The sequence below is a fragment of the Pseudorca crassidens genome, chromosome 18, assembly GCF_039906515.1.
Source record: "Pseudorca crassidens isolate mPseCra1 chromosome 18, mPseCra1.hap1, whole genome shotgun sequence".
NCBI classification, from domain to species: Eukaryota; Metazoa; Chordata; class Mammalia; order Artiodactyla; family Delphinidae; genus Pseudorca; species Pseudorca crassidens.
This window is the reverse complement of record NC_090313.1, coordinates 12,835,636-12,859,498: the sequence shown is the minus strand read 5'-3', so window position 1 is coordinate 12,859,498 and position 23,863 is coordinate 12,835,636. Positions and strand designations below refer to the sequence as shown.

At 46.2% G+C, this 23,863-nt stretch overlaps 1 protein-coding gene across 4 annotated transcripts in view; it reads left to right on the top strand.

Moving 5' to 3' along the window:
• FARP1 (FERM, ARH/RhoGEF and pleckstrin domain protein 1) overlaps positions 1-23,863 on the top strand; it is a 288,757-nt gene that overhangs the window by 228,693 nt on the left and 36,201 nt on the right. For all 4 annotated transcript variants that reach the window (XM_067713490.1, XM_067713491.1, XM_067713489.1 and 1 more), the window contains 4 exons: positions 281-530; positions 14,036-14,223; positions 15,481-15,570; positions 16,607-16,740. In XM_067713490.1, the coding sequence (XP_067569591.1) occupies positions 281-530; positions 14,036-14,223; positions 15,481-15,570; positions 16,607-16,740 (662 nt within the window). The remainder of the gene's footprint in view (positions 1-280; positions 531-14,035; positions 14,224-15,480; positions 15,571-16,606; positions 16,741-23,863) is intronic.

Here is a 23,863-nt window from a genome sequence, read left to right as displayed (position 1 = left end):
TCACCTGTGCTGCCGGGGACCCCGCGCTGTCGGCTTCCACACCCTGAGAGAACGTTCTGGATGCTGACCAGACAGCCTCGGGAGTGCCCGATTCCTGACAGGGTGCTTTGTTCTAACACCGGGGAGGGCAGGCCTTCTTTGGCGATCCTTGGCCACTCGATGCTTCAGGAGATGCCGTTAGGTTGGACTCCGCGTCTCTGTCTCTTCCAGCCTTGGTGTAACCTCTCCCTTTTCTCTTTGTCTCCCTCCCCCTTCTCTCGCGCACCCCCGCCCCACCCAGGCTCAGCAGAGCGCCAGCCTTACCTTCGGAGAAGGTGCCGCACCCCCGGGCGGCCAGAGCTGCCAGCCGGGAAGGGACCCGCCTGCTTCGGCCGATGAGCGCGGGCCACAGCGCAACCCCACTCCGCAGAGGAGCCCGGCGGGGAGCACGAAGGCAGACGGGGCCGGCAGGGCGGAGACGGAGGAAGAGGAGGAGGTCGCTAAGGACAGGACCCAGCAGAGTAGACCTCGGCCCCCGCAGCCAAGCACAGGTCCAGCATCCAGGGCTGCCCAAGGCAGCAACACTTCCATTCCTTTCATTGACTGCAGTGACGTAGACAGTGAATACGACCTCCTCAGGGAACAAGCGTCCCGGTCACGGTCCCAAACAAATGACAACTATGAGGGTGATTTGACCAGTGGTGTTTATCTGCTGTCCAGGGATGAGAGGCAAATAGAGGCTAGGCGCAGGGCTTCCCTTCACTCTGCGAAGTCCTCCCGGCCTCCTTCCAGAGAATTCCGCGATGATGATTCAGCAGACATCACCTTTGACATGAGTGGGAGCCCCAGACTCCCAAGACATAGCTCTCTGATAGATGAGATGTTCAGGGCCTCAGGCGGTCACAGTCCCCTGGCCACCCCCTTGTCTCCCAGCAGCGGAAGTTCAAGTCCAAGTATGAGTTGGGACAGGACCGGGTCCCAAGGCTATGTTTCCGAAAACGCACATGACTATAGAGAGAGAAGTGTGGGAGGAGATCCTCTCCCAAGCCAGGGTCCTCGTGATGAAGACGGTTCCCCCGTCTTACAAAGGCCCCACTTAAGGAATCTGAGATATAATAAGTCAGAGACAGATCCACTCATTCTTAGCCAGGTAGCATCAAGCCCGAAGGCAGGGGATAGGTTTGATGGCCATGGAAAGGGAGGCCCGGCCGGCCCGGCCGCTTCGGAAGGTAGGACGCTGGCTAATGGTACACCTCTCGTGGGTCCGACCTCGAGGATCCCCATGGCGCAGTCAGCGTGTGCCCCTGGCAAGGCAGCCCAGCTGGCACCCCTGCAAATAACCGAGGGCTCCACCAGCAGTGGGACTGAATCCAGCGATTCAGACTCTGAACTGGCCAGCCCCCTGAGCCAGCCCCTCGTGTTTGGTAACCCAGCTGTGCTGAGTTCCCCCTCCGGCGTGAGGAGAAAGAAGTCCTTGGGTGGCCTGCCTTTGAATGAGGACGGAGAGGAGTATGAGTGAGGAGACCAGAGGGCGGGTCTTCAAGGGCTGGAAACCTGGAGTTATGCGTCCAGGGTTTCCCTGGAGATGCTCTGTCCTAGTGGCTTGTTAATTTCTAATCGACCTTTGTTAGAGGAGGTTTTAGGGCAGGCACATGCTTGGGTAGGGCACGCCTGGCTTCTCAGATCTTTCAGAAGGACAGAGTTTCACACATCACGACAAGTTACCAAGAGCTTGTTTCTCTTTCTGGCTGAAGGCTAGGAAGACATCCTTTGTCATGAATCTGATCATGTGTATAGTGTACTGTATTTCCGTGGAAATTTTCTGTGTATCTTCAGTTGTGTACACAGATCACCCTCCCATCTGGTTGATTATTGGGACGAAAGTATCACTGAGATCCCAGGAAAGGTGTGGGTTTTACTTTGAACCCCTTCTCTAAAAGGAGGGCTGCTTTGCTGCGCCTCATAAAGCGAGGAATTGACAAAACTCAAGGCCAAAGGTCAGTCGGCTGCTAGTTGAAATGAAGTGTTGTTGAAATATTAGTTAATAAGACTAGGGAATATTTTAATTGGAAGCATTTGGGATGATTCTTTGCAGACTTCCTGTGAAATGATATAAATCTTCCTGAACTGGAATCGATATGAGATTGCTGGTTTGGTTTGGGTTTGCTTTCATGGGTCCAACGTTAGTTATGGTTGAAGAAGGTGTTGAAGAACCCTGGCCGTCAGAGCCTCTTGGTGAAACACAGAGATGCTGCTGAATAACGATGCAGGGTAGGTACTGTTGGCGCCAGGAGGTTAGCAAACTCAAGGTTTCGCCTCTGAGTAGTGCGCAGTACCGAGAAGGGCTGTTTCCCGGTCTCGTTGCCCTTGGTGGAGTTTTACGCACGTTCTTAACGCTCACACGCTCAGGAACAGTGTCTTCTGGCTGCTTCTCTGTGAAGAAAAAAGAAAGTAGAAGCAGTGAGAGGTTTGGTTTCTTTTTAAATCTTACCATCTACACCAGTGCCTTTCACCCAGCGTTTCTGCATTTCAGATGGAAAAGCCTGGTTGGAACTTGCATTGCTTCTCAGCCTTAGCTGCACTTTGGAATCACCTGGGACATTTAAAAAATTGGTATTACCTGAGCCCTGACCCTAGAAATTTGGATCCAATTGGTCTGGAGTGCCCCTTGGGGTCCCCAGATGGCTCTGCTAGGCTGCCAGGGTCATTTCTGAGCCAGACACTGTTGCCTTCTAGAATCTAGCGGAATGTGATGGAAGCGTCAGCTGAAATGTTGGCTTGCTTGCCGAGTAAGAAGAGCATCACCAATGAAATGCTTTTCTTCATGCCTGCTCTTTGGTACTTTTTAGTCTTTGGTACTTTTTTTAAAAAAAGATAAATTGTAGAATAAAAATTTTAGATCCTGAGTAACTACAGAATTATTGAAAAGAGTTGTAGTGATGATTCAGCCCTAAGGTGCCGCCACGCGAGTGGCCTTATTAAAACTCATCGTGTGGCTTTGTCACGGGCAAGAACTAAGCAAGTTTAGGGAAACAGTAGAATTTGGCCACAGTGTTGAATAAGCAGAAATATTGACAGACCCTGTGGTTCACACGTGACGCTCTGTCCACATGAATGTCGAGAAGTTGATTTTAAAGATTCTGAAAACTTAATCCATTTTTACGCACATTTTTGCTTTATCTTCCTGATCATTTGATTCAGTGCATGGTTGATGAATCAAGTTGATTATCGGATAGCTTGAAAGATGTTCACTGAAGTAGTCTGTTCATCTTTTGCTTTATTTAGATTTACATGTTTAACAGAGTCACAGAATTTTGAAGCCAGAAGGGACCTTGGAGGTCACCTAGGTTAAACCTTTATTTATGGATGAGAAACCTTGTTCTGACGAAGGGAAGAGACTTCCCGTAGTCCTACAGCCGTTGCATGACAAATCTAAAACCAGAACCTTGGCCTCTGGGCTTCAGTGTTTTACTCTGTGTGACAGCTAGATGCACTAGGACCTTTTGAGTTCAGTATTTTATATTTTGTGACTCTTGTATGGATTAATAATTAAAATCATATGGAGATCAGGAATCATGTAGACTTAGGTTATTACAGTCCATATTAGGTAGGAAGAACTACTGCTTTTTATATTGTGGGGTTTTTGCAGTTATAGCCCATTTTTGCCTATTCTGTTTTGAGCTTAGAGAAAGGTGTCAATTTGCTATATAAAAAAGTAGTCAAACGTGAGTTAAGCAGAGTCCCATGTGGAATCTGTGGTTTATTTGTGAAGGTGGTGTGTTCAAATGAGTTTTCTTTTTACCTCTAATCATACAGCAGTCTGATCATGAAATATGAATGAGCAGAAGGTATTAACTTAGCTGGCTTAGAATGTGAATCATCAGATGTAAACCCCCAAAGCAAAACATAGTCCAGTAATTATTTTGTTTTGCTTTTTCCCCGAAGAGATGATTTTTTATCCAAAGTGTTTCAAAAGCAACTGATCAACGGTGATGTACCCAGTTCTATATTGACGAGATTTTCTGCTTTTAGGGTCACTGGTAGAGTTTTTCTCCGCTTTGGTTTTGTACCAGCCAAGCAACTCAGTTTCTGCTTCTCAGTCAGTCTTTGTGAGGGTGGCAATTCTGATGTGATTAACAGTGCTTAAAAGAAAGGGGGTGTGGGGGTGGGGAAAGGTGTGTAGTTTTTTCAAAAGCCACCTATTCTGACGTGCTGGGAATATTCACTCATTGCCTCTGGGAGAGCTTTCCCTGCACTAGTAAAGAGAGCTGCTGAGTGAGTAAACCTAAACATTCTTTGAGTCTGAAGGTAGAGCCAGTCCACTGAGGTGAGGAGGTCAGAGAAAGCCAGCAGGCTGCATGCCACCCCCAGCGCCCCACACCTTCCATGCCTTCTGCCTGCTGTGAGACTCTGGTCCCCAAGTCCTTCCCTGGCCTCTGGAATCTCACTGTGTGGTTTAAGAAGGGCAGGCACATGCCTGAAGTTGAACTAAGTGCAGGAAGATCAGAGATGGGGTTGGGTGTGACCAATAGGCAGCAGAGATTAGAGACCTGTGAATTCTTTCAGACTTCCAAAGGGTTTCCCAAGACCTGTCAGAGCCAGTTTTTCTAAGGCAACAGCTAGTGTAGGGGTCGCCTGCATCAATAAGGAAGCCAAGTCTTCAGATAGCGGCTGCTCCTGTGCAATGATGTCTTAAAGCCTTGGGTGGAAGACAAACCAAATATAGAAACAGAAATCTTCAAGCCACTCAGGGCGACTCTGGGGCCTGCGCACATGAATATCTTTTGTTAGATAGTATTTCAAAACGTGTAAATTATACATTCTTTAGTGACTGATTTTTGTTGCTGCTTGTTCGGGCAGCATAAAAATGCAAGAAATTCTCGTAAAGAACTGCATTTAATGAGTTCCAGAACTTACAGTGGATTGCCCCAGCTCCTTGACCAGTCATCTGTATGCCAGGATGCTATTTTATTAGACAGGCATTTAGTTAAAGGAAGTCTGGGAGCCAGATTCTTCTCCACATATGTGATTCGTATTTGGAAATTTCTCACAGATTTATCTCACCAAATGGTGCTTCTGTGGCCGGCACTTAAAAATGTGAATAATTTCCATTTGATGCTCCAGAACTTCTTTGAAGATTCAAACCAAGTAATGCTTTAAAATATATATATATATATACACACACACACACACACACACACTAGGACTGCAAACCCAAAATACAGCATGAGCCTCTTGAAATTTCCACCAAGTATACGAGATCCAGCCTGTCCTCAGCTGAATCAGAAACCCCACTTGCGTCTTCGCTGTGGAGTCAGTTTGATTGTGTTGGCAAGCAGTTCCTAAAAGAAGCAGCAATTAAAATATTAAGCTGCCATTTTAAATTTTGTTAAAGCTGTTGTGAATGTGCATCACCTCCCATTTTCATAGCTTTAACCAGTGTTCATAGGGTTTTAATCCACATGTTCCACTTGAAATGCTCTTCCCTATTTCAACACAGTATGGGTTTGGTGCAATTGAAGTCATCAGTGAGTGATTGGGCTACAGGTAGGCCCAGCCTTAAATTAAGAAACTTGGGGTCCCCTTCATTACTAGGTTTATTTTGAGTTTATTTGCTTCTGTCTTGATCACTCTTCTTTGCCTAGGCCCTCATTTTCATTAACCAGAATTTAAAGCTGTCTGAGCTGCATCCCCAAGAAAGGCTCTTTTTTCCTGGATCTTCTCCTTTGTAGTCTATAAACATTCCTCCTCTGATGAGCTTAATTACTCTAAGGCTGGCCTTCCTCTAGTTTCATGGGGATGAGTCTACCGTTGACTCTTGGACAACACGGGTGTGAATGGCGCAGGTCCACTTACGCACAGATTCCAAGTACCACACAATCCAAGGTTGGTGTAATCCGCAGATGCGGAAGTGTAGATACACACAGAGGGCCGACTATGAGTCATGCATGGATTTTCCACTGCTCGGAGGGTCTGCACCCCTGACCCCCGTGTTGTCCAAGGGTCCACTGTATTGCTGCCAATTTTACAAAGCAAACTGCAGAAGAGTCTTTCAATGCAGTCTTTGCAATAGAGAAAGTTTCTTTGAACCCGAAAGAGGTGAACATGTCAAAATAACCTGTTGCTGGCAGCTCTCTGAGGTTACACTCAGCCGTGTTAGCCAAGTTCATAAGAACATACGGAAGGAAAGGTACTAGCGGATGAACTTCTGCAAGAAGGAAGTGATTAAAGAACTGGAGTCTGGCGACATTTAAAGAATTTACTGGCGCTGCTTTTTCCTCGTTAGTCTAATTCCATCTGTTTCTGTTTAGTTGAATGAAATGTAATACAGGGAAATGGGGTCTCTAGTGTACACTGTGCGTACCTCTAACACCAGTTGCTAGTTGTTAAAATGAAGCCACGACGTTTAGATCAAAATAAGCATGCCACTTAATGTAGCAGCTCTCTTTTTATTAAAAAAAATAATAATGAAAAACAAAAAATACCCATGATGGTTTGGGCTAAGGTTGTAGGCATCAAAGATCAAAAGTGACCTGGTTGCCACCTGTTTGGAATACATACTTGGAAAAGAGCTATTTATTGTTTCCTGTGTAACCTAGGGATTTTTAAGTATTTCCTCTATAAACAAAAGTTGCAAATGCTGATTTGTGTGTCAGATACATATTTGGGAGGAGGTGAGTAGAGTTGTGAAAAACAGGTCTTGCTTCATGAAGTTCAGAACATGTCACTCCAGAAAACACAGATGAAACTTCCAGCGTGGGGGATTTTTTTTTTTTTTTCCCCAATCAAAGCAGTTAAACACCCTGGTGGAAGCTAAGGTAGAATTAGTGAATCTTTTTTAAAGCTTTAGAAATTGAAGAGACTCTGATTCGTTGATCGTTTCAGCGCAGATGGACTGAATGATGCCCACGTCACAGCGTAGCCTTGGAAGCAGCCTCTGGCGATCTCCTTGGCCTCTGGTGTTCGGTTATAACTTCTGGTGGAAGGCATCTCCTTGGCGTCTTCGTGTGGGTTCTAGATCAGGTTGCTCTGATATGTCTTAGGGTGGTTTGGTATTTGAAAGTAGGGAGGATTGAACATCAACTGTTGACAGAGGGTATCTGATCTAAGTCTGTAGTTGAGAGCTGGTGTGAAAGGTTAGCTTCAAGGCAGGTGTCGTTAATGCAGTCATGGACATGGTACTGAGAATTACGTGAGCTTGTTGCTAGGGGTCAGGTGCAGGAACTTCAGAATATTGAAGAATAGAAGTTGGAAATCACTGCAAAATGCAACATAAACCAAGAGTACTAAGGCGGGAGCAAGGACCATTGTGTGTGGGGGGGGGGTCGGGGGAGTCTATAACAAAGCATCGGACAGTAATTAACTCTACGTTTGAGTAAGAGGTAGAGGTGTTAGTGGTACCAGGAGTTTGGAGGCAGTCCTGCTTTATTATAAATTGGGGTTGTTAACTGACTCTCAAATAGGAAACAGTAGAAGGGTCATTTTGGGGCCTCTGATGGGCCTGTCAGTATTCCCAGATGACCTTTCTGGCTCATGAAACTGGGCCAACAATTGCTTTGTCCTGGGCCTTGCAGTTCCTTTGTAAGAAGGAAAGCATTTGTCACTCTGCCCGCAGAGATTTATAGAAAGACCAAAGACAGGCTTTCCTTAGTCAAGAACACACACCCCGCTGCTCTCTACACACGCACCTGAATGGCCAGTGGATTCAGTCCCTTACCCTCACCTCCTTTCTGCCTGGAAGGTTGCTGTGAAAACCTGACTAACCCAATCTCACAAGCTTGGCCTACGTTATTAATCCAGTTCCCTTCTGTTCTCTCTGTGTGTACATTTAATATTTTATTAAAAATTTCTAATACGCTGAATTAATTTTACAACAGACAAGGCTGGGGACTTCATTCTCATTTTTGTCATTTGTTTAATAAATTTGAGAAAACATTTTTCTGTTGTGCCGTGGTATGCACTGTGTGGTCAGCATGTACCTATCTAAGAGAAAACTTTTTTTTTTTTTCAGCGTTCTGTCTTTTATCCTCAAAGCATGGTGTACCTTCTCTTCCCTGCATTGTTGGAGCACTGTCTGATGTCTTTTTTTTTTTTTTTAACATGACTGAATACCAGTTTGTACTTGGAACACCTGTTTCTTCTAGAATGCAATGATGCTGCATCACTAAACAGCAAGCCTTGTCACGGAGGCATCCTGAGCCTCATGCTCGGTGGTACCATATTTCACTAAAGGTGGGGAAATGGAAGATGAACGGAAGACTTCACTTTTCTGATTCCATCTTCTCCAGGCCTGCACTTTGTGCTGTGTGGCGGTGGGGATGGTCCTTGGAAGGGAGCCAGGATCTCTGTAGGGCGGGGCAGGGCTCATGGAAACAGAGAGCATCTGTGGCAGCAGCTTACGTGGGCGGAGCTCAGACAGCTAACCAGGGGACTGGCTCCCTATGTTGAATGACACCATCTATTCCAATGGGGATGGCAGACGTTCCACAGCTTATAAGCGAATTTGGCTGTGTATGGGTGCTTTGTTGGGGAGCGGGGATAGGTAGCAATGCAGAGAAGACCTCTCTAGCTCAGCCCAGGTGGCCCCTCGTGGCCAGTGAGCTGTTTGTGGTTTGCTGTCTACCCAGAATGTAGGCTCCCACAGATACTGTCTGGTTCTACCTCCTCTCCACGGCTGGGAGTGCAGTAGTTCACGAAAGCATGGATTTATTTCACCGGGAAGGTGGCTGGTTTCTCCAGTAACAATGAGCTTGGCGATTCTTTAAGCATGGAAGGCCAAACTCATGTAACGATGTATGCACGGGATTAATAGCTTTTGTTCATCTCCACTGAAGAGGCTTTTACTTGTCCTAACAGGTATCTTGCTGTAAAAACTGTCAATTGTAACCGTTCTTTCCGACCGATGGCCGAAGCTTTGTCCCGAGTACAAGATGGTGTTTTCCGTTGGTGTGAAGCACCATGTCCCCCACAGCCCAGACACTGCCAGCACCACCACCGTGTGCATACGTAGGAGAATTCTCCTTTATCTTTTCCCCATAAACGAGAACAAGCTAGTGCATTCGCTATCATTTTCCCATTAGCAGCATTTCTCTTTATTTTCCTGCAAGTTGCATTTCTGTTGCTTTTCTGAATTGCTTGATGATGAACAGTAATGATGTTTAGCTGCTTGTAAAACTTTTCTTCAAGGAACTTGGTCTAAGAAGCCCGTACCTTACGCACAACCACCTAAGTTATCGAGAAGAAGGCCACCCTGCTATCATTGGTAATCCTATAACCTGGTTTTTCTTGTGGAATCTTGTAACTTCAATGAAACATTGTCAGCCCTTTTTTTTTTTTTTTTTCCTCACATATTCCATTGGGGTGGGACCCAGCTTAGTTATCAGACTAGAGTGAATCCTGCCTGGTCTGGAGGCTTCTCCTGAGTCAATACAGTACTGACCTTTTTTTTTTTTTTGGTAACTGGCTTTCAAATGCAGACCATCTCCAGAGAGGGTTTGTCTTCTCTTTTAGAGGGAGATTGTGGATGTAAAAAGAGGCTTTTTAAAAATAAATGCAAACCTGCCTCTGTAATGTATTTCCTACGTGTGCCTTTGAAGCATATTCTGGGTACATAGAGTTACAATCTCCTATATTTTAGAAGCAAACGGCAGGAGACAAATCACAATAGATGAGTGGCATCTAGACGTTTGCCAAATACAGAACTTTGGGAGAATATTGAGGAAATCCTCATAGATACTTTTTAAATAACTGTACTTTTTATAATTTTGAAAAGAGGACTTGAGAAAGCAATCAGCAGTCTCATTTTCATCTGTATTCTCATTCTCAGATATTTTCATATTTACCAAATCTATGGATTACTATTTTTAAAGTTGTCAGGTTTTCTGGTTCCCTCAACAGGAAAAATAACACTTATCTAATTAAAAATGAGGATTCCCAATTTATTTGACTAGTTTAAAACAGGACAGGTACAACTAAGTATTTGAAATGCCATTTTCATTACTGGAGAAACAGATTAGAGAGTTCTCTTTCCCCAGGCTTGTGTGAGTTTGTTCTTAAGCCTTTTAGTATAGTCAGAGGAAGTAGGTGGTCACTAGGCGGCTTGTACCCAGTCCCAAGCTCGGAAGGCAGGCGTGAGTTTGGCTTCTCGATCATAAACCATGTTCCCACTGTTTTATGTGCCTCTGGTGGAGGGCTGGTCAAGAGATGCTCCAGTCTGGGTGGGGCTGCAAATCCAACTTCCCCTGTGCAGCCAGAGAGAAGAATTATGAATGTATATTACATTAAAAACATAGAGCAGCTAACCCAGTTTCTGGACTGGGTGATAAATTGAAATCCATACATATTGCAGTGCTAATTTGAAGTTCCATACTTGTTTGTGCCATGAGAATGTGTACATTTGAAAGGATATTTTTTAAAGCAGTTACCAGAAATGCCCCCCTCGAGAGTAGCATTAGTGAAGGCATGTTTAATCCGGGGGAGTGACATAAACTCAGCCCTGTTGGTACAGATTAAGGGTGGACGCGGGGACATGGAGATCTGGGGGTGGCGAAGGGAGGCGTGTCATGAAATTATTTGGTAGAGGTGAGGGACTTGAAAGTCGTTAACCAGACGTATAACTGAATGCCGAAAAACCTGCAGGGCAATTTCTAAAAATAGGAAAAGATTCTTTTAAGAATCAAAAAGCTTCCAGACTTAGGGCGGTAACTGATCTTTTTCTAATCTCTTCAGACTTTTTTCCACCTATTGCCTTAATATCCAGGTGGTTTCTTAGAAGATTCTCTCCCCGCCCCAAGTTATTTACCTAGAGCCCCTTGCTGAAAGAAATTCCTTTGTGTCAATTTGCCATAGAGGAGGAAAATGATAAAAATTGCCAGGCGTTAATCAGTTCATGGAGTAGCCGTGAACACCGGTCACCATTTCTCCTCATTGCCCAGGGCTGCGTCTTCAAGGCAGGGAACAGACTGTGTGATGGGAGCAGCTTTTTAAGGTTGCAGAAACCTGGCAGAGTCATTTGATCTAACATCGCCATGTTTGTTGGCTTTTATTGTCAAATGGACGACTTCAGTGAAAATTGGTCACATGTAGCTCTAGTAACTGTGACCTTAGTTACCCTTCACACTTGCCCGAGGGCAGGCCCTGCGTGGACACCACTTTGTACAGACCCTCGTCATACACTGGCTCCAAGTCGAAAGAGAACTTTAATTACTCACCAAGCTGCCAATTCTACTGATTACTCTCGTCAGCATATTCCATTGATTGTTGAATGGTAAATGAGCCACCGATTTTTGTTTGGGACACATGTCATCTATGAATTTTCGAAGCCTTGAGGAGTTTCTCTTGCCAGGGGAGGAAGGAGGCTGTTCTCCATGGATGTGGCTCAGACTGGTAAATGGAACCTCAGAGTCTGGGACCTTTCCCTTCCTTAGCATTGCTGATAGATTTCTAGAACAGGCTGCTTGGTCTTTATTGATTTATTGGTCTTACTATTTAAATACACTCATCGCCTTGGCCTTCTTGGGCCCTGTTAGTAGACACAAAGCCCGTTGAAGTCGCCTCTCAGGAAATGGAAATGGGCTACCCTAATTTGGTCATCCTCCAAGGTTGTGTATTGCACGTGTAACGTCGGTGTCACACACACCTTTAGGCCACGTGAGTGAGAACGTAGCTGAACCCAGAACTGCCCCGGACTCTACATAGGGACATCGGTTGTCGTCAGGTTCACTCTCGGTGTCCCGCTTTCTGAATCCTGTCTCCAGTGTGCTCCAGTGGGGTGTCTTCTAGATTGCTATCTTCTTTGCAGTGTGTCCTGCCTTCTTGGCAGGGTGACACCTCTCCCGGAGCCCTGGTCTGTTAGCTCACCCTTCTGGCCCGCTAGGTCTACCAAACTGAAGTGTCCCCAGGGAAATGCACAAGGGCAACTGTCGACCTTTGGAGGGTGGACATGGTTGCACTCGAGTGTGTTTCCCCTTATTTTCTCCCTCGCCATGTGGCACTTGGTTTTTTATCTGCTGCTGGATGCCGTCCAGGGACTAATCAGTACTGTTTCCCCACCTGAACGCCTCCTTCAAGCTAGCCTTCTAACTGCTTTTTGTTCACGGCTCCAACTCTTTCAATGAGGAGGCGAACGCTTTTTCTGTCCCACGTCACTGCAGATTCAAGGCCCGGCATGTTCTCACTTACACTGCCTCACCTGGTCTCATACGTAGTGTGAGAGCTGAAGGTAAGCCCCCATGCTTTGCCAGATGATGGTGGACAAATAAAAGGTGACCCTCCAATAGCAACTCACAAATGCATGAAATGTTTTGATCTCCAGACAGACTGCCAGAATTTCTCTTTTCTAATTCCTCTTTGTAGTGATAACATTTTTCTTTTTGTGATTCTTTTTTTTTTAAGAGAATAGTGTAGTACCTTGAATCAATTGCAGTTATGATTGTTGTCACTATTTCTATTTGACAAGTTCCAATTCTCTCGAAATGATTGTATTCGGTTGTGCACTAGTGTCAATAAAATTGACATTTGTGAAGCAATTTCTGGCCTTTTTCTCCGGGTTTTACTGGGTCTGGTGGTGTGTGGGGTGATTGCGTCTTTGTCTCACATCAGGACTTTGTTTTAATGATGTCTACGAAAACGCAAGGAACTTAAACGGAGGGATTATTTTTTAATGCGAACTTCTGGAATCTGACTTTACCTGACATGTTCTAATCTTGTTCTTCAGGGATGATTGTACTGACCAGCAGTCAGTGGGCAGGATGTCTGCTTTCCGTTGCTTTTGTGGGCATGGTGGCTTTTCACCCGTGTGTAGGTGACACAGCTAGCTGGTCAACCTGGGACCGGGTGGGGGCTGGTGGCGGCTTCTGCAAGGTTCATTCATACTGGGATCAAGTTCATTACCCAACTCCGTCAGCTTCATTCGAGGCTGCCCTGTCTTGTGATTTCCGAGTGAATATGAATGAATCCAGAGAGAAAGGACAGAGGTCCAGAAAATGGGGGGATTCCTGGAAAACCGCACTTCCCCTTTCCTTCCGAGATCCTCGATACTGTGCTGAGTAGCCATGAGCATGAACCTGTATATTGGAAAATGGAGAAAGCGTTTATGTCGTCTTTCCCTATGATGGTAACTGACAGGACTGCAGGCTACTGGAACGTTGTTTACCCTGATCCTAGTTTTTGCAGATCTGCTTTAGAATTATAAAACTGTTGGGCAAGACACTTAGTTTAGAAGTAGATTTTGAAACATCTCATTTTATTAGTAGTTTCAAAAAGTTGAGGTATCGGTATTGGCAAAATTCTGTTGGCACAGAGTTTCACGTGCACATCATCTCATTTGGCTGACTCGGGTAATTATACATTTTCCTGTTATGTACTGTGGTATCCTTCTCAGAGGAATGATTAATTTCCTATCATTTTTTGACTCATAAAGGGGAATTATGATAATGTAATGACCTCCAGCTTTGCATTTTTAAATGATCACCTTTGCTGTAATTGTGATACTAGTGTTTCTGTCCCAAACAGTGAGAGAGACATGGAGTGACATCACCAGGTATAACAAGCTCGCTTCTGTTCTTCGTAGAATGGGGAGGTGGCTGCTTTCCCTTTCTCTACCTGTGGCCCGTTGTTCCAAGATGTAGTCTGTCCTGGGTGTCCCAAGTCCTTTAGTCTTCTATTAGAATAGCTCTATTTTCTGGTCACTTCCCACGTCTCCTTGTGATATAGACACTGTCTTTCTTGAGTAATTCTTAGAAGCTAAGGCAGTAGTTAGGAGATGAAGATCCTATTTGCAGATACACGATGCTTTTAAACTATTGTAATTATGCTCTAAGCAGAGTTCACCTTATCATTAATGACATAACTGTGTTCCACTGAATAGTATCTTTAGGATTAAGGCAGCTGCAACTTAGGGAAAAAACTAGAAAATCACGAAGGGCATCATAAGTGCGCCATATGGTAGTCAAGATTCTATAGGTTTGATTAGGTGAAAATTGTAAGTGGACGCCAGGTCCCAGAAGGAATTACTTTTTTTTTTTTCTTTTCTTTAATACTTCTCATCCCCAAACAGGCTCCCTGACTGGCAGCCCTCACCTTTCAGAGCTGTCCATCAACTCGCAGGGAGGAGCTGCGCCCACCAGCACCGTCCTGTCACCCAACCTGAGCCCCGACACCAAGCAGGCCTCCCCCTTGGTCAGCCCGTTGCTGAACGACCAGGCGGGCCCTCGGACTGACGACGAGGACGACGGCCGGAGAAAGGTGTGGGGATGGCAGGCGCTCGCCTGTTGATCTTTTGTTGTCATTTCCAGTAATACACATAACATAAAATTTACCATGTGAACCATTCTTAAGCACACCGTTCAGTGACATTCAGTGCACACATAAAATTTACCATCTGAACCATTCTTAAGCACACCGTTCAGTGACATTCAGTGCACTCACAGTGTTGTGTGACCATCATCACTATTTCCAGAACTCGGTCATCCTTCGAACAAACTCCATGCACGTTGAGCATTACCTCCCCACGCCCAGCCTCTGGAAACCACCGTTCTGCTTTCTGTCTCTGTGAACCGACTACCCTAGGCATTAACCTCGTATAAGTGGAATCATACAGTGTCTGTCCCTTTGTAATTGGTTTATGTCCTTTAGCATAATTGTCCTCCAGGTGTATCCATGTTGGTAGCGCGTGTCAGAATGTCCTTCCTTTTTTAGGTTGACTAGTATTCCATTGTATGGAGACACCACATTTTGTGTATTCTTCCATCCATTGATGGACAGCTGGGTTGTTTCCTCCTCTTGTCTATTTCGTCTTAATGTGCTGGGAGCGTGGTTATACAAGTATCTGTTCTCATCTCTGCTTTGTGTGTATCCCCAGAGGTGGAATCGGTTGGACTCTTGTGGGAAGCAAGATGGTTAACAACAAGGGATTTCCTTTTAATTGTTGGTTAAAGAGAAGCAAAACCAGTGGCAGACCTGCTCTAGGGCAGTGCTGCCTGCCCGCCTAACCAATGGGCTGTAGCTGCTGTAACCCTCGTCCCTTTGGATCAGTACCCTTCGTGGTCCCACGAACAATGTAACTTCCATTTCCTGAAAGTCAATAGCACCAGCCCACGACGCCCAGGACAAAGGCTGCTGTGCTTTCTGTTTCATTCATTTCCTTGAAGCCTGCACCACTCCATTATCCTAATTAATTAGCTTTTCAGGTGCCCAGTATTGAATGAATAGTCCTCAGTGGCAGCTAACACACTCGTTCGAGGCCTTTCACTGCGGGTGGTATTTACATGGAAGGAAACATTCCTAGGCAGTTTTCTCATCATAGAAATCCATTTTCTATCCTAGTTCCTCTCACACCAAAAAAGGAGAATAGATGAGAGTTTATTTAGCCTTGATACCAGTCAACCAAAGATCGTAAGTTAGCAGCGTATCACTGTAGTTAGGACTTGCTTATAATCAGGACGTGCTTAGAGACTGTAGGCGCAAATGATTATGTCTTCTTTCTTTTAATGGATTTTGCAGAGATTTCCAACTGACAAAGCGTACTTCATCGCTAAGGAAGTCTCCACCACTGAGAGAACGTATCTGAAGGATCTCGAAGTCATCACTTCGGTATGTGTAGCGTTTCCCCTAAAGCCTTAGATGACATAATTTATCTTGCCTATACTCAGCGTTAGGAGACAAGCTGGATCTAATTAAATGTCGGGTTCTCTGACTCCAATTAAAAGAATTTTGGTTCTGGGTTGTAGAAATTAGGCAGTAGTAGTATGTTTAATTTGGAATATGCTCTAAAAAGCTTTTATAACTGTGATCTTTAAGTGCAAAGGAAGGAAGTTTCTAAAGTGGAGAAATGTAAAATGAAACGTTTTACTGTCTGCCTGCACCGGTGGAGAACATTGCATGTTTTGCCCTTTATGTTTGCTGGTGGAGACCTCAGAGGCGAAGTAGAAGCCTTGTTTTAGCTTTGCCAATAAATTGAGCCATGTCAGCAAAATCTACCCGAAAGGCTGCCTTTTATTAACCAGTCCTGTTCAGTCTTGGAAACAAATTCAAAGCATGGCAGATGACTTCACGATCCTGGATTCTGGGAAGGAGCCTAGCCCACTGGAGGTCAGTTGGAATCGCTGGGTGTCTGTGCCTCTAGGGCAGCTGCTCAGCAGTCATTGTGGGACCCACCTGGACTTCAGGTCAGCGAGATGAGTCATGTGTGTGAAGGCAGAGGCTTCACCTCTCTGGTTCAGCCATCTTCCTGCTCAGCATTTCAGCGAAGGAGCAGAGATGGAAGTTTCTCAAGGACTAAACCAGAGGGCGTGAAGTGGTATAACTCGGCGATGACCGAGTGAGCTGGCCGTAATGGAAGTTTTGATTTCAGTATCTGCCCACTTCAGAGATTTGTCCCGACTTCCACAGTCAATTGGTAACAAACTTCAGGAAGCGGTAACGAAGAGATGGGTACTTCTTACCCCACCTAATGAAAGGAGGGAAAGCAGTAAAGCTTGAAAGCCCTTGGTGCTCTTGAAATTCTACAGACGCGGCAGGAAAGCCCTTTAGCCTCCACGCGTGGTGGGCTGCAGCGTTACGTCTGAAGAGTTGCAGACCTTCATCCTTCACCTTAACGCCTCTAAGAGTGTCCTCTTTTTATTCCCAGTGGTTTCAGAGCACAGTAAGCAAAGAGGACTCCATGCCCGAAACCTTGAAAAGTCTCATTTTCCCGAATTTTGAACCTTTGCACAAATTTCATACAAATTTTCTCAAGGAAATTGAGCAACGACTCGCCCTGTGGTGAGTACAATCCCATGTTCTGTCTCCCATCACCAACTCTTTCTTTCTGTTTCTCACGTTATTTTTATGTCGTTCCTTATAAGCAGCACCCGTGAGCTAAGATAAAGCGAGAAGCTGGCTTCAGACAAGCCAGGCTTACAGGATTTCCTGTTAAAGCTACATGTGCTAGAGCTCATCCTGGATTCTTTTTCCCTTTGGCTTACAGTTCTTCAAAATGCATGTTTTCTGATGATAATTAAATGAATACCACAGAATACAGTAATTTCTTCTGGAAGGATGATGAGGGTTATAAAGGGTAGAGGCAACAGAGGGACTTGTAGGGGTGTTGGTAACATTTTACTGGTGCTTTTTGCTTTATAGTCATTTAAGTATTATACGTCTCACGTAGCTTTCAGTATTATATTTCATGGTGTTTATAAAGAAAAATAAGAGCCCCATACACCACACACACACACATACACTTTTACCTTGAATCCCACTGCTAGGAATTTATCTTAAGGGTACATTCTAATATGTGAAATGACAAATGGCAAAGAGAGCCGTGGCAGAATTAAAAGATTGGAACTGATCTAAGTATCCAGGAAGAGCAGGCTGGCTAAAAATAATGTTAAGTCTGTTTATTAAATACCATATAAAAGATTGATATGTGAGTGCAAAAATTCAGGAAAAATTGTCTGTACTATAGAATGCAAAGTCTGACGTACCCTTGGCCTAAAGTGGAGTCTTTTATAGAAAATTCTTTTTCTAAAAATTATTTATTTGGTTGCGCCGGGCCTTAGTTGCAGCTCGTGGGCTCCTTAGTTGCAGCACGCGGGCTTCTTAGTTCGGCTCCAGGGCTCCCTAGTTGCGGCTCACCGGCTCCTTAGTTGCAGCAGGTGGGCTCCTTAGTTGTGGCATGCAAACTCTTAGTTGTGGCACTAAGAGTGTGGGATCTAGTTGCCTGACCAGGGATTGAACCCAGGCCCCCTGCATTGGGAGCACGGCGTCTCATCCACTGCACCACCAGGGACGTACCCTATAGAAAATTCTTATGGGGTTTTTTTTTAAAAAGACGTGTGTAGAAACATGAGGAGTTGTCTATCTACTAAACACACATTTGAAAAACGCCAGGAGATGATAGCAGACATTTTCTGCTATGTTTCGGGTGGAAATGGAACCCACTGTTTACTGTATCCATCCTCACTACAGGTGAGTTTGGTTCAGAGTGGTCTCGTGGGTGTTCAGTGACTGTTAGGGCCTGCAGGAGCCCTGGACGAGGTGGTCCTGCCCCAGGTGATTCCAAGCACGAGATTCAGGCACCAGTTAACAGGTTCGCAGAGCTGCTCCCTATGTTGGGAAGCAGATGTGCTCAGACGTCTGACTTTGTATGTTTTTTATACCTGGAGATAATTCAAGTGCAGCTCTCTTTGCTGTGATAGAAGGAAGTAGGAGACTTCACTCAGATGCCCCCGGGAGGGGAGCACAGCCAGGATGGAGAAAGAGCAGGTAGAAAATCAGCTTAACTGAAGATGGGGAAAGACTGAAAATGCCAGTTTAGAGTCTGTGCTATGAATGCAAGAGAAATACCACTTTTTGAAATTAAAAAAAAAAATTCTACGAAATCTAACTTTACCTTCCCAAAATTTACTGGAAGCCTTTCGATTGTGTTCTGCCATATCGTCTCCTCATTCATACAAAGTTGAATGATGCTTTCATAATGGAGTCAAAGACCTTCCAGCTCTGGAGAAACCAATTAACAGTTCATTTTCTGGCCAGTGAGATGTGTATTAATATAGTCTTCCTATAGGCTCAGAGCATCTTGAGATGGTATCACTAGAGCAGTTTTGGTCCACATGGCAGTTGATTTAAATAAGGTTGGGGACGGCTTCCCGGGTGGCGTAGTGGTTAAGAATCCGCCTGCCAATGCAGGGGACATGGGTTCAAGCCCTGGTCCGGAAAGATCCCACATGCCGCGGAGCAACTAAGCCCACGTGCCACAGCTACTGAGCCTGCGCTCTAGGGCCCATGTGCCACAGCTGCTGAGCCCACGTGCCACGGCTGCTGAAGCCCGCACGCCTAGAGCCTGTGCTCCGCAACAAGAGAAGCCATCGCAATGAGAAGCCCGCGCACCGCAACGAAGAGTAGCCCCCACAACTAGAGAAAGCCCGCGCGCAGCAACGCAGACCCAGTGCAGCCAAAAATAAATAAACAAGTAAATTTTTAAAAATAAAATAAATGAATAAGACTGGGGCGGTCACACACAGGAGATGTCCTCCGCCGGCAGCACCCTGGCAGCCCAGCATGGGGGCTTGCGCTAGCTGCTGCTGTCACTGGCAGAACAGCCGTTTCTTTGGTTCTTGTCCTCTCAAGGGAAAGAATTCAGACGAGAGGCATAGAGCAGTTTTAAGTAGCAAGAGTTTTGTTAAAGCAAAAGTATGCTCCTGAGAAAGGACAAGAGTGGGCTGTCTGGAAACCAGAAGCAGTCCCATAGTGGGGATAGGGTTGGGTTTTTTAGAGCAGTGGTCCCTCCCTGTGTCCTGCGTCATCTGACTGACAAGTTGATGGACAGCTTTAGGTTATATTACTTCTCCCTTAGTGCGCAGGTGCTTACCCATAAGCACCGAAGTGAAACACGGTGTGGGGGGGCGGGGGGAGGAACAAAAACTGCAATGCTAATTTATTATAATTACAGCATAACGAACCCCGCCCTGTTACTCTGAGTCACCTTTTGGGTCTTGGTGCGCCTGCACCAACCTGTTCTGGCAGTTCTATCTTGCTTGGTCCTGATACGGCTGGAAACTTAGCGGTGGTCCTTCACCACAAGAGGGAGGACCTCTGGGCATGTTCTGATCACCAGTGTCCAGATGGGGGAGGGAAAGATGATCCCCATCCAGGACGGGGCAGGGACCTGCTCGTGTCTGACTACCTAGCACTGCCACCAGAGAACTTGGGAGAGCTGTATGAAACATTTCATTCTAGGAATGACGCCATGCTCTTGGACTTACCTGTGACCATAAATCTTTAGCCCTTATCTGTGAAAAGATATCCAATGGCTTAAAAAGCACCTGCTGTCATTTATTTCCCATAGAATTTTCAGTAGCATATCGTTCAGAGATCTACAATTTTATTCATGTTTTCCATGAAGATACCAGAAGCTCAAAGCTAAAGAGAGAGCAGATCGTCCATACGCAGCTCAGTTGACTTGACCTTCAGTAGCCTTACAACAGTGGACCCACACCAAACTGATGAGAGTCAGTTATTGGGAGTCGTTGTAAAAGCCTGCCGTTAAGTTCAGCTGATCAGTTCCTCAAGGGCATGATGAGGAAGACCTGGCTCGGCAGGGACTCGGGGCAAAAGGTTGAGTGTGAATGAGTTTAGTGTGAGCCAATAGAATAACAGAGAGAGATCAGCGTCTGTCGGATCTGTAGCTCTCGATATCGGCTGCTCATTAAGATCACCTAGAACCTTTAAAAAAAAAATCTTGATAACCAGGCAGAGCTCCAGACGGTTGTATCAGAATCTCTTGAGAGGTGGGCCCTAAGCATCAGTAGTTCCTAAAGCTTCCCAGGTGATTATTCCAACGTGCAGCCGAGGTCAAGAACCTCTTCCGTAGACTCTGCCTCATTAGAAGGAGACCCGAGCATGGGAAAGGGTTGCCCCTTGAAACTTGAAGGCTCTGAGCCCCGTCAGAATACCGTACCCGATTCGGAGTCTCACGTTTGCGATGGGGTAAGAGTAGAATGCATTCCATTTTTTAAAAATTGTTGCAAGTTTGGGCCTTTGGCCTAAAAGGGGGAAGATTCTGGAAACTAGGATGGCCCTTCTCAGGCTGGTTGTATGAAAGGGGGGCGTCGGCATCCTCTTCATTGTACCAGAGGACAACATTTAAACAAAGGAGTGACTTTCCAAAGAGGCGCCTTGTGTCCGAGTGTAGAAAAGGGTTTCCTCACAGTAAGTGCGGCTTGGTGATGAGAGGCTGCCCTATGAGGTAATGAGCTCCTCTGCCTCGGGGTTTCTTGAGCTGAGGTTGCCCATTTCCAGAAGGTACTTATCTATTGGGCGAAACCCCAAAGCTGGCAGGGCATCAGGGTCACCTGAGGTTGATGGGCCAGGGAAGTTTTGAAAAAATACAGACTGCCAGGCCCCACCTGGCCCTCCTTAATTAGAACATTGGGGTCAGACACAGAGATTTTCATTTTAAATTGCTTCCTGAGATGACCGTGATGAACGACTTTCCTGAAGCAACTGTTGTAGACTGCCTGTGACACACTGGAGGTTCTCTGATTCCTTGGTTTGCCTTTGGCACATAACTCTGGTTTCTTCTCTGAGCAGTGACTGAATGAGTGAATGAATGAGGGCATGCGTGAGCCAGGGGGGCGGGGGAGTGAGCTGGTGAGTGTCAGGCTTCGCCCGCTGGGGACTCGCGGTCTCAGAGGAGGAGGCAGGCTTGTGGGGCAAGGAAGGCCAGGCCCTCTCGTGGATGAGTGGGCCATGTCCAGTGTGGGCAGAGGGCGTCACTGGCCAGGACACGTGGGCCATTAATGCCCACGCAGAAGAGGCAAGCCATGAGCAAATATGTTCAATGAGAAGAATGGATCACATGGAGTTTATTAAGAAAGGAGTTTGCTCCGGGTTACTGACTGACAGACTCGTGTGTGTGTGTGTGTGTGTGTGCGCGTGCGTGTGTGTGTGTGTGTATTGATACTCTGCGATGGGAGACGTGGCCTGGCTCACATGGCGTGGGATGGCTGTGCCTGCGTCCTCCATCACGCCACCTGAGGTCCACATCCAGCTGTCTGTGGCCTTGCACGGCCTCGTTTCCTCACCTGTAAGGTGTGGGGTGCAGTCTCCACAGGGCCATCACACCAACTAAATGGGACAGTGTCTGTAAAGGGCTTGATGTCCTGTCCCACACAGAAAAAGGTGGGGAAGACGGACCATTTTTTATGTTTTTAATATTTTTTATCCATTTTTTAAAATTGTTTAATACTTACCCATTCACTCATTCATTCATTTTGGCTGCCCCAGATCTTAGTTGCAGCGTGCGGACTCTTAGTTGCGGTATGCAGCATCTAGTTCCCCGACCAGGGATCGAACCCAGGCCCCCTGCATTGGGAGCGTGGAGTCTTACCCACTGGACCACCAGGGAAGTCCCCAGACCCTTTTTTAATGTAAACTTCTATAAATCGAAATCTTAGATTTAGAGAAAAGTTGCCATGAGGATAGAATTTCTGCACACTCCTCTCCCCTACCCTCCTACTGACGTCAACTTCTTACATCACTGGGCACGTTCGTCAAAACTAAGGAACCAGTGTTGGTTCTATTAAAAAGCGAAATTTGAGTGAGTAAATTTTAAAGGTCTGATTGGCTTTTTTAGACGATTCATGAACGGGCAGCCTTCCATCTAGCTAGTAGAGAGGAGCTCCGAGGAGCTCCAGGAGGGGAACGGTCATGAAAGGCAAAACAAGGAATAAAAACCATTATTTCGGACGTAGGTAACCTACCTGGGGGACAGAAGGGGTCTGTGTGGCAGGTGACCTCATCTTCGTTTGGGAATTGAGAGGGCCCACGTGCCAGATGACCTCATTGGTGCTGACTGGAAAATTCCTGACTGACTGGCGAGGATTACATTCCTGGGGGAGGTTGTAACTGCAGTTAGGTTAGGTATTAGGTCTTGGTTTTAGCCCAAGTAACTCCACTTTGGACCTGCCCTTTCTCTCTTAACACTACATTATTATCCACTAAACTCCAGACTTTATTCAGTAATAATGTTTTTAATTATTGTTAATAGAAGTCTAAAGTTTACAGCGCACCTCAGGGTCCCCCAGATTTGGGGCTTAAATATCACAGCCACCATGCCTTTCTTTGCAGGCCTAAGTTAGGTTGTCATATACTTCCATCAGCAGTGGCAAATCATAGGGCAGAAAAATTACCAGGAAGTTTTCCCAAATGATTCGACCGGACCCCAGCTGAGTAAACACACCTGCCCCTGTCCAAATGGTGCGTGCTCCTAAGTCAACACACCTGAGAAGAGGCTGGACCCTTTCGTTCTAGCCCAAGCCCAAGTTGCCCTGTTTCTTCAAAAACAAGGAAACAGAACAGGTTTGGTGACTTCTGAAAACATGCAGAACGCTTTTCCTTTTGAAAGCAAGGACGTTTTACTCAGTTGTTCAAATGCATTCAGAGAAAGCCACTAAAGGTCTTTGGTCTTTGGGCAGGAACCCCAGATTCCAGCCCTGAAATGACTGACAGGTGCTGAGGACAAACTGGCCAAGTCGTTCCCCAGAGATGGATGCAGACCTGCCCTGGAACAGTGCGTCTTGGTGGTTCTGCCGGGGACGGAACTCGGCTGACAGCTGGCGGGGAGCTGGGACCCAAGGAGGGGCATGCAAGGAGGCACTCGGCCTTGGCTGTGGGCACACAGCTTCGAAGAAGGATCAGCTGGGTTTCTTTTTTTAGAAGAACCTTGAGGTAGCGTCGTCGCTTGGTAGGAGAGCAGAAGTTCAGGCAAGAGGGCTGGAAAGACCCCCATGTGGAAATTCACCAAGTCTCAGGGCTCGTGGGACAAAGGGGAAGCTAAGGGGAAGTCCCTGGAGCTTTGAGCCTGGCTGACTGGGAGGATGGTCGTGAAATTAAGAGCAACATGGAAGAAGAAAAGGGAAAAAGCAAGTAAAGTGGAGGGAAGAGGGGCTTGCACATCAATTTCGAGGGGTCAGTAATGAAGCCGTACAGGCAGCTGGAAACGCCAGTCTCCGACTTGGGAAAGAAATCAGACACAGTGGTGTAGATGTGGAAATTATCCACAAGAAGAATCAGATCTTTAAGGAAGAGAATGTTGAGACAAAAGAGAGCCAGGGAGGGCTTCCCTGGTGGCGCAGTGGTTGAGAGTCCGCCTGCCGATGCAGGGGACACGGGTTCGTGCCCCGGTCCGGGAAGATCCCACATGCCGCGGAGCGGCTGGGCCCGTGAGCCATGGCCGCTGAGCCTGCGCATCCGGAGCCTGTGCTCCGCAACGGGAGAGGCCACAACAGTGAGGGGCCCGCGTACCGCAAAAAAAAAAAAAAAAAAAAGAGCCAGGGACAGAATCTTGTTGAATACACTTTGGGGGGCACCTTTCTATAATCATGGCTTATGGCAGAGCAAG